Source organism: Egretta garzetta, unplaced genomic scaffold (assembly GCF_000687185.1).
Source record: "Egretta garzetta isolate BGI_Z169 unplaced genomic scaffold, ASM68718v1 scaffold1257, whole genome shotgun sequence".
Lineage (NCBI taxonomy): Eukaryota > Metazoa > Chordata > Aves > Pelecaniformes > Ardeidae > Egretta > Egretta garzetta.
Window position 1 is genome coordinate 129,413 of NW_009260151.1, and position 9,985 is coordinate 139,397.

General features: G+C 51.7%; 1 protein-coding gene across 5 annotated transcripts in view; it reads left to right on the forward strand.

Moving 5' to 3' along the window:
* UIMC1 (ubiquitin interaction motif containing 1) overlaps nt 1–9,985 on the forward strand; it is a 45,614-nt gene that overhangs the window by 24,922 nt on the left and 10,707 nt on the right. Inside the window, exons 8-11 of one of the 5 annotated variants that reach the window (XM_009641711.2) lie at nt 218–386; nt 5,913–5,991; nt 7,528–7,648; nt 9,415–9,478. In XM_009641711.2, the coding sequence (XP_009640006.1) occupies nt 218–386; nt 5,913–5,991; nt 7,528–7,648; nt 9,415–9,478 (433 nt within the window). Of the gene's footprint in view, nt 1–217; nt 387–5,088; nt 5,889–5,912; nt 6,000–7,527; nt 7,649–9,414; nt 9,479–9,898; nt 9,983–9,985 lie in introns of those variants that run through there. The other 4 variants (XM_035897120.1, XM_035897122.1, XM_035897123.1 and 1 more) reach the window with 4 other exon arrangements.

A 9,985-nucleotide genomic window follows, 5' to 3' on the forward strand; every position in this document is an offset into this window, starting at 1 on the left:
CTTTGGAAGAAGAATTAGTTATTAGTGCTGCACAGTTTATTCAGCCAGTGGTGTTATTTCTGACCGCTGTGTGATGAAGGGAGAATAAAACTTTCCAAGAAAAACCGAGTCTATGGGAGGGTGAGTAGCTACCAGACAGCGCGGAGCTCTGCACATAGCAAAAAAAGAGAAACAGCACAGTTAGCTGTCTGGCTAATTTTTTCTTCTTCTTCCTTAGGCTGGTGGGGATGAAGATGCTGGCAGGACTGTGTCTGAGTGCAGTCCTACAGCTGCTGACCGTGTGTTGTGCCCGCTGTGTGACCAAGGCTTTCCAGCTACGAAGATCGAGCTGCATGCCATGTACTGCAACGGCATTGTGGGAGAGGAGATTGGCGAGGACAGTCCAGGTCTGCCAAGCACTGCTTCTTGTGTGTTTGCTCTTTGTGCTCATCCCCCTTTCCTGTTACTTGCAGCCAGGTGCTGCAATCTTGTCCCTTTTGGGATATTTGGTGCATGGTATGGCACGTAGGGAGGTTTGTTTGCTCTGCCTTGTTCCATCCCCGAGCCAGCCAGGGGAGTGGTATTGGAGGCTCCTGTGCTTCCAGCACATCCTGCACAGAGACATCTTTTCTCTGATCAACTTCATAATTCAGCACATTATTAGTCCCTTGGAAAGTGTAAAAGCTGAATATTACCCCATGATCTAGCCCTAGATGCTTCAAGCAGTACTCGTAAGACGCATCTATTGTGTGTTTTATGAGGACCTGCAGAGCATCTGCCAGTGGTAGAAAATGGCAGGGGGCCCAGCCCCACGCATCCTTCAGGGCTCTCGAGAAGGGAGAATGTTCTGTACCACTCCAGGCACGGCCGGTGCTCTGCAACGAGTCTGACATTTGTATGTGCAAAAATGGCTTGTTCAGCTGCAAGAGATTGCAGAAAAGTTTCCCTCTTGTTCCTCTAAAATTGCAAAATGATAGCTATCGATCTGGGAGCTTGGATTTTTCTCCTTCATGTGAAGAGTGAGGCATAGAAGCACGGTCAGAATGCCCGTATTAATCCTCTTTGCAGTCTTCTCCCTATCAGTTTTCTGTAGCCAACCTTTGTAGAGCTTAAGTGAACAAATACACCGGTTGGTTATCAACATATTCAATAAGTTATGTTTTAGCTGCTGCTTGAAATGTAAAGTCTGTGTTAGCACAATGTCAGGTAATATCAAAGTACTAGCTTGTAATAAGATTAACTTTTCAGGTTGTGAATATATAATTTTCAGTTACATACTGGGTTATTAAATGCAACCTAAATCTATGGTGTTTAAGCAATTTGAGCAAATTGGAGCCAGTACAACTCTGCGTTCCTCTAGCAGGAGGAAGTTTCACCATGTAATCTTAATGCAGAGTTGATGTAGTTTTAACATAAAAGGTTTCTGTATACTAAATCTTTGGGGATGTGACATGGGTCCTGTCAAGATAACAGGAGCCAGAGTAGTGGCTGATACTGCTTGGTGCTGAATTTTGGTGGGGAGTTCTCTCTGCAGGCACAAACCAGCTACTAATGCAAAGCATTTGGCTCAGGCAAATGACAAATTATCACAGTTCCTCTGCCATCCTCAACACTGACAAAGGTCTTATCCATGCTACAAAATGGAGCAGAAATTTCAGTATGCCTTTTAGCAGGAATGTCTTTGGCCCTGTGGTAATCGGGTCCCTGGGGTGGCTGGGCGTGGGGTATATCCATTGATCCTGGGGAATCCTGACTGTGATCAGGAAAAGGCTTTGAATTCTTTGGCAGTGTGAGGGAATTTGTTCTTTCCTTTGGTGTTGGCTTCAGGACAGAGTTCAAGGCTGGCCTCTCCACTCTGCTTCCAGACTGGTCTCCTTGGGGATGTTTGTAAGGGTAGTTATTTTGGAATTGCTACTCTGCTGTTCTGGCTTGTTTAGAACAATCCCTCTGTAAGAAAACTGGTCTGGAATAAAAGGGATTTTGGTCTACAATAATGGCTCTAAGCAGAGCAATGGTTTTGGGACAAAATCACAGTAATTCGGATTTTCTATTGCCAGTTATTCTAGTATTTTCCCCGTAGAGACCAGGCTTTATTAGCTATAACAGTCTGGGATGCCTGTGTTGTTTGCACCAAGATTCTCTGCAGGACTGCGGACATCCTGGACTTGGAGCAGCATGTACGTGGGGCAGAATCCTGCGGGCCAACTGGGGCTCTGGCTTGCAGGGCACTTCAGTCCTCTTCCCAGCGGCTGTACCAAGGCAACAGCCACCCAGAGCGGTCTCAGCTGTTGGACTGGTCAATGAGGTTTGGGTTGAACAGGCAGGGATGATGTTTAGCTCTGAGGAGACGCCAGACAGTAGCCTGACACAGCTGTGCAGGTACAAAAGGACTCTGTTTCCAGGGCTGTTACCTTGGCATCCATCACTAGCACAAAATCCATAGGTAAAGCTAATGCATGGGGAGAAAAAAGAGGTGAGAGAATTGTCTTCTGAAGTAAATGCCAGCTCCTGTGCAGGTCCAGAAGCTGTTCTCTACTGCTGCAGCACTTTGTGCTCTTGGCTGGCTGCTGGCTTCCTCGAGAGCACAGCAACAGCCTTGTGTGATCAAACCAAAGTTCCGCTTCTAAGCCATGTCCTGATCTGTTAAGAAAAGTCAGCTTCAGTTTCCTTTGGTGCACTGGGTCAGGGGTTCCTGGTCTTTATTCAGACTTATTAATTGGATTTACTCCTGATGTCTCTAGAATTGCAGATTATGCAGTCCTGCAGACTATAGCTGTCAGTGCTTTTTGTTTTAAAATTACAAAAGGATGGGTTCTTGCTGGTTTTACTTCTCCTCTTCCGTCTTCTAATCATGCACCAAAGCCTTTTGGTGTTATGTATCAGGAGGCCAGCTCAGTCTGGCTGATATTTAAGGACAGGTTTTCAAATGAGTTAGCTGGGCAGGATGAGTTACAGTTGCTTCGTCTACGTATGTACATGGTTGCTCTGGCTGGATGCCCAGACCACCACATACCTGGGCGGTATGAAAATCTGATCATGAATTTCCATTTTCCTGTCTGATTAAATAAAAAAAGAAGAGCCTGCTGTTGCATTAGCCACTGTACCAGAATGGGGAAGGTTCAGGTCCTGAGTTTCCAGCTCAGTGGCTGGTGTTAATTCCAAGTGAATCAGTGGAGCCATGGAAGTGCTCTGCCAGCCCCCTCTTCCTTCATGCACTCAGCTGAAGGGCTCACTTGTGTGAGAGTGGCTTTCTGCTGGAGTCACCATATCCATCGCCCACTGCTGCTGCCAACGCAGGAATCCGCTGGTGTCAGTCTGGAAGATAGTCTTGGCCGCTGCCGAGTGCAGCAAATAGTTTTGAACTTTGGGACATACTCTATTCATCTTGCCCTCCATCTACATCCTCCCAACCTCTCAGTTCCCAGGTGAGCCCAGGAAAGGAGGATTTGGTATATCCCTTCCTCCCAAAGCCTCAAATGCAACCTGATGCAGCTGTCAGCCTTCAGCAGCAGCACTGGTGCTGTTAAAAAGCTCTTGACATCAATAGAAGTGGCACTGATACAGCGGAAAGAGTAACAGAATGGGTGCAGGGGAAAGCTTCATTGCTTCTGAGAAAGGACAAGATGCTGGCGAGCCTGCCACTAATAGGATCCTGCACAAAAAGTGGTATGGCTGATAGTGAAAACGGGGAGGAAGCTAGTGGATCTAACCACAGGTGGGTTGTGCAGTGAAGCGAGGAGCTTGGTGACTGTGGCCTCACAGCTCTGCATGCCAACCTGACCTGGAAGCCCCAGGAGGTGCCTGGGGTGGGTGTGCTGACAGTGGGGCTGTGCTGGTGAGGGTTTGCTCCTCTTCCCCAGGGTGCAAGCTGGAGCCAAGCAGGCCAAGGATGACTTCTCAACCAGAAGAAATGCCAAGCCAGGAAAAAGGTTGTTCTCGGGCTAGAGTGTGTCTGATCCAGCGAAGAGCATCGTATCTGGGAGAGTTAGAAGGCTCCTGTCACACAGTGGTCAGCACTGCTCTGTGGTGGGGATTTTCCCCACAACAAGTGTCTTCCCATGTTCTGAACCCCTTTCCTGTGGGCGGCCAGCATGTTTTGGCAGGGGTTGTGCCTTGGCAGCTGGCCCTGTTCTCTCTCCTGTGCCTCTGCTTCCAGCAGCGCAGCTGGGGGTCTTCTCCTGGGCAGCTGCAGAGCTGGTCCCAGACATCTCTAATGGGCCCATTATGCCAGATGTGTTCACTGCTTTTGGAAGAAAATAGAACTGATTAACACCTGAGCTGGTGCACGAGGCTCCCGAGACGGTGTTAAAGGAATATTAACGAGTGCACGCTGATTTGGAGAGCAGCTTTCACCACGCTGTCAAATGCACTTGTTAGTTGGTTTGTTGGGAGGCTGGATGACCTGGGGGGTGGCCGTGGTTATCAGTCTTCCTTGTCAGGCTGCCATGTCGAATCTGGGACAGACTAAGTTAAGGAGAGGCGCCTGCTTTGGTGCCTGTGAGAAATGAGCTGCTGGTATCAGTCATTGCCTACAAGACAGTAGCCACGTCCTAGGAAACCCTTGAGCTTGTTTCTTCAGCGTGGATGTCTCCTGTCAGCCCCAACAGCTCCTGAGCATCTTGCAGTGCAGTTGCTGGTCATGGCTGTGGATCAGTGATTGCTACTAAAGGAAAGGCTGTGTTGTTATCAGCGTTGTGGATAGATATTGGGATTGCCTAACACTCTGGAAATGGGGTTTTGCTAAAACTCTGAAGGTTTCCCTTTGTTCTGCGCAAAATTTTGTGCATCCCTTCCTTTATTAGTAGATGATGTGCCAACAATAACAGGTTTGTCATGCCTGTACCTTGGATTCAGGCCTTTCTTTTAAAGAGAGTATGAGAAGCAATGATACCGGGCTGCAAAACAGCTCCTTGCATTGTCCCCTTAGCTGGCTTGCCTGAGAGTGCTTACTGTGACATCTGTTTTGGAGTTGGAGTCTTGAACGTCCCTGGTGAAGCAAGCTAAGCTATCTGATGCGTTCCCTGAGGATCTTTGCTGGTGGCATGTCAACAGGAATACACTGAGTGGAATTTGACTGAAAGAGACAACGTTCCAATGTGTTCCTTGCAGATGCCTGGAGAGCAGGTCTGGAAAGGCTGCTCAGGCTTCCTGAAGGAACAGAAATTGTTGGACCCATCATCAGCATGCTGGTCAGCTGGGATCTTGCTAGCTACCCACATGTGTCAGAACTGGCCCTTCCCTGCTGCCGCTGGAGAGCAGCACCACTGATGCTTAAGCCCTGGTAGAGATCTTCATCCAGAGGCCCCACAGAGCTGTATGTGGACAGTAGTACAGATCACCACCGGGTCACATGGGCGGTGGAAAGAGCAGTGAGTGTAGGCTAATTGTTGTAACCTTCCCTTTCCAGCATGATCTGTATCCCTCCCCAGCAAGCTTTGCTCTTCCTACTGCATCTGCAGAAGGGCTGGTGCCCCCGCACAGCCCCTGCCTTGGCTCTCCTTCCCCCTGAGCTCGTGGTTATCATGCTCCCTCCCCTGCAGTAGACACAGGTGCTTAGTTTGGCAGGGAGCGGTGCTGTGCTGCTGGAGCAGCTGTGTAACTCTTCTTCCAGGCTGTTGCACTGCTGCGCATCAGCTTTAAAATTACTGTAAACTGCCTACTGTTGATCCAGCTGTTTCTGGCAGAAGACAGTGTGAAATGACTAGCTGGCTTCCAAGTCCAGGGAAGGTAACTTCTTCAGTATCCCCTCAGAAAAAAGGAGAATTGGCCAGCTACCTCTTCTGCAGGAAAGAAGACCCTGCCAGTCTAGTATTTCTTTGACCATCACTTCTGCTGCAGCCTTGACTGGAAGAGATTGAAACATGTTGCATTCGGGCATGGTGTAGGGATGCTTTTGGGGTGGATGGCAGGTAACCCTTTGTTTTTTCCTCCAGTGCTTACTCGACGTCAGAGAGAGGCAAGAAATAAAGCTGCCGGTGGTGAAAGTGGCCCAACATCCTTAGACATTGACAAGTAAGTAGGTATGCTTGCTCCTCTAAGATTGTTTCTGGGCTTCAATTTTAGCTTGCCTGTGGATGTCTTTATTCCTGTATAAATGCCGGCTGTTGGCCTTATAGCAATGTTTCCCTAAGAAATTGCCTTCTCTCAGTGCCTCTTGTTGCAGTGCTGGCTATTTTTATACCGAAGCAAGAGGAATTTGCTGCTCTCAGATTGTTTATTTTTGCACTAATTTCCTTTCAGCCCAATCCATGGTGGGTCAGGGATCTGTGGTCTCTGGCCGCTGTGGGAGGAGCTGTAGCTAAAATGGTGCTAACTCAGCCAGTTCCTAATGGGAGATTTGAGCTTGGTAACCCCGGGAAAAGAAGAGGCTAGGACAGGGAGGCTGTCAACATGGCACCTGTAGTGATATTCTTAATTAAATTAGACTTTCAGAATAGCAGTGGCTTTGTTTAATCTCTTCCCATGCAGCCCCTCCTCCTGCCACCCACACAAAGCATCATAAGAGAGGATCTGACAGTAAAATCCCTGCTATGGAAGCAATTTTGCTGTTACAAACAGTGGATGGCAACATCACTAATGGAATTAGGCTAATTATAGAGAGGACAGCTTCTGTTTAGACACATTATCTGGGTAATCAGCACTGACTGGAAAGAAAATACGGGAAAAGTACTGCAGAGTTTTGCTCGATGGGGGCTCTCCATACGCATTTTAGAGCCTGGGGTGAGTTTTACTAGCAGAGTACTACTTATCAGACTGAACACAATGCTGCTGGGGCTGGTCCCTGGGGGCTTGTCTCTCCTTGGAGATGGTCTCTTCCTGAATAGCTCTCCGGGTGGATGCTCCCCTCCTGAAGAACCACTGCCCTCTTCTGCATGGTTTGGTCCCCACGAAGAGCTGGTGTGGAAGCGAGTATAGCTGTGTAAATCCACACCTGACCTTCATCTCCTTTCACCCAGGATAATTTTCTTCCCAAGCACACGCAGTCATCCTGTGTGAGCTTGGGCATCTTCTACACAAATGGGGGGGTTTGAGGAACACGCTGTGCCAGCCCCCCAGCAGGAGCGTGTGCTCTGCATTCCTGTTCCAACATGGCATGATGTAAAATGGAGACAGTGCAGGGAAAGACTTGATTTACTAGTCAGACAAGTTCATCCAGCCCTGGTAAAATGTCTCTCTGATTTAACACACTTGGTTTGCTTTTCAGGCAGAATTTAACTCCCCTTTGCAAAACCCTCGCACTTCATTTCTGTGGATTTTGACAGGGTGCTTTATGTCTGGGGAGAAATCAGCGGTGTTTGAGATAGTTAGATGAGCAGATTTGATTACCGTCCCGCTGCTGCAGCAGCAGGATACAGAGGAACAGGCAGGGAAAACTGATAATCACTCAGTCTTTGAGATTGGTGCCGGCCTGACCCCACTGAGCAAGACCCGGTGTGGTGACATGTCTTCTCCGTGGCATGGCCTGCAGGAGGAAAGCCACCACTGGTGGCTGGGAGCCTGGTGCAGGGCAAATCCTAATGCAGTGCTCTGTCCTTTGCTGCCTGGCAGGTGTGAGAAGTGCTACCTCTGTAAGTCACTGGTGCCACTGCTGCAGTATCAGAGGCACGTGGACAGCTGCCTTCAGGCTGCTAGGCAAGCTCAGGGAACCAGGAGGCTGCGAAGCGCCAAGGTGAGGGGCGACCCTGCAGACCGTCTCCTTTGCTTTGTGCTGGGTTTGGGGCTCGGTTGTCAGCAGGAGCAGTTTCCCTCGTTGATGGGATGAGCTGACTTGGTGTAGGATTGCCTGTCCCTGTGGGCTGCCATGGCCAGAAAACCTGTTGCTCTCCTTCCCACAACGCTCAGTGAGAGCATGGACCAGTCCCAGGGGTGAGCTAATCCAGTGGAGCTGCCAATAACCTCCCCAGCAGGCAGGCAGCTAGGGCTGTCCCCCTGCCAGACAGTGTGCCTCAGTCCTGCAGGCTTCCCCGGCTGAATATAGATGGAGTTGAGGGCAGCGTCAGGGTGACAAGCGTATCTGACTCTATCCGCATGCCCTTTCCCATGGGGAAGGCTTCAGAGCCAGAGCAGGGAGAACCACTCCGTGCCAGGAGCAAACTGCAGTATCCCGGGAGAAATGTGGGGGAGCAAGTGTGGTGGAGGTGTGCCGGGTGTGAGGGACATGCCTCGCTAGGGGAGGTGGGAGGCAGGAGCGTGGGTAGCAGCTGGCTCTCAGTCACTCGCCAGGTGTTGGCCCCCACTGTGCTTTTTCCTGCTCATGGTGGTCCCGGGGAGCACAGAGAGGGTCCTTCCGGGCCTTCCTGCTGGTTCCTGCAGGCAAAGCCCTAGTGCTGCATCTTTGCCTGCGCTCAGAAATGTGATTCTCAGCATGAAGTTGCAACATGATGTCTTAGTTTCATATAATCCCTTAAATCCATCACAGGCCTCAGCCCTTTGGGGATTCAGATGCAAATGATGAGATTTCTGGTTGATGATTTTGGCTGGGATACAGCCAAGCACTGTGTGGTTCAGAGTACTGCAGGGCACGGCTGCTCCTGCATGTGACCAGCTCCGTGGGGGCTGTTTGACTCTGTCCCTGTGCCCTACAGCTGGCTGGCGTGCGGGGTCCTGCATGCAGGCATGGGCACAGGGCATGGGGGAAAGGTGCTGGAGCCAGACAGCCCTTTTGGGATGGCTCATCAAGGCTCTGTGTTTCCTCTGGCCCTGCCTTGTGCTGAGGTGGAAGCTCACTGGGGGGAGCAGGTCATGCCTGGGCATGGGCTGGGCCATTGGAAAGCTTCCCTGTGGCACTGTTGGGCTTGCGGGTTCCTGCCACAGCCCATTTTGGGGTGCTTTGCAGCTCCAGCCCCACAGCCGGCATGCCAGTGCCTTCTAGAGCCGTTCTGGGGCCAGGGAGCACCCAGGAAAGGGGACTTTGCTTGGCCAGCAAGGCTCAAAGCAGCCAGGCCAAGTGCTGTTCCCTTAGCCTGTGTGACAGTGTGGCTGCATCTTCCCAGGGGCTGAGAGGGGGCACAAGATGTGCGGTCCTTGTCTGGCTGTGCCCTGGAGGAAGGCCCTTCCCTCCAGCACCAAGCCCCTGTGCCCTCGGATGCACGGTGCTGGGGTATGCGGCCCAAGCCGTGGCAGAGCCCCTGGTGCCCAGATTTCTCTGGCTGGGCTTGCAGGTGGCTTCCTGCACCCTGGTCTCCCTTCCTACTGGGCTCTGCTTTATCAACCGCTCTCAGCTGCCTCTGCTCGGGCACTGGTCAGGCTGGGCATGGGGCAGTGCCCTTCCTGTTGGTGGCTGGCCATGCTCAGCTGGAGGCCCTGGAAATGCAGCCCTACCACATGTGCCCAGCCTGGCCCCATGGGCTGGGGGAATGTGCAGCCACGGGGTCACCCCAGCTATGGGGTTCCCTCTCAGCAGCGCTGTAACAGTGATTCTCCTCTCCTTGGCAGGACGCTGGAAAGCAGGAGAAGGGACTCCTCAGGATGCTGGAGCTCTCGGAGAGCAAGTCTGCAGGTGGGAAGATGCTTTCTGTGCCTGCCTGGCTGGGTCAGGGCTGCCCTTTCCTAGCTCTCCCCTTGTGGTCCTGAGCTGTCCTGAGGCAGCAAATTCCCCTTGAAGGGGTCTGTTCTTCCCGAGAAAAGCAGGAGCCTGTGAGCTTCACTGGTGGTTGTCCCCCCAGCTGGCTGCACACATCCCTGCCTGTGCCAGTGCCCAGAGCCCTGGCAGGGGTAGGAGTGTGCTCTGAGCCATTGCACCAAGAGATGCCCAGCTTCCTGGGGGAGGGGGCAGGGTGCTTCCCTTCCTGCCTGCTTGCTGGCACTTCCCCCCACGGACAGGAGTAGATGAGTGGGGAGCAATGCTCTCAGCAGCACCCTCCTGCTCATGCCGGAGGGTGGCCAGGCCAGGCCAGGCTGACGTGTGTTCTTGTTGCAGGTGCTGATGCGGGGCCCCCCTTCTCTGGACTAGGAGACCAACAGCCCCCTCCCGCACTCTCAGCCAGAGCCGGGGGGCCCGCGGGCG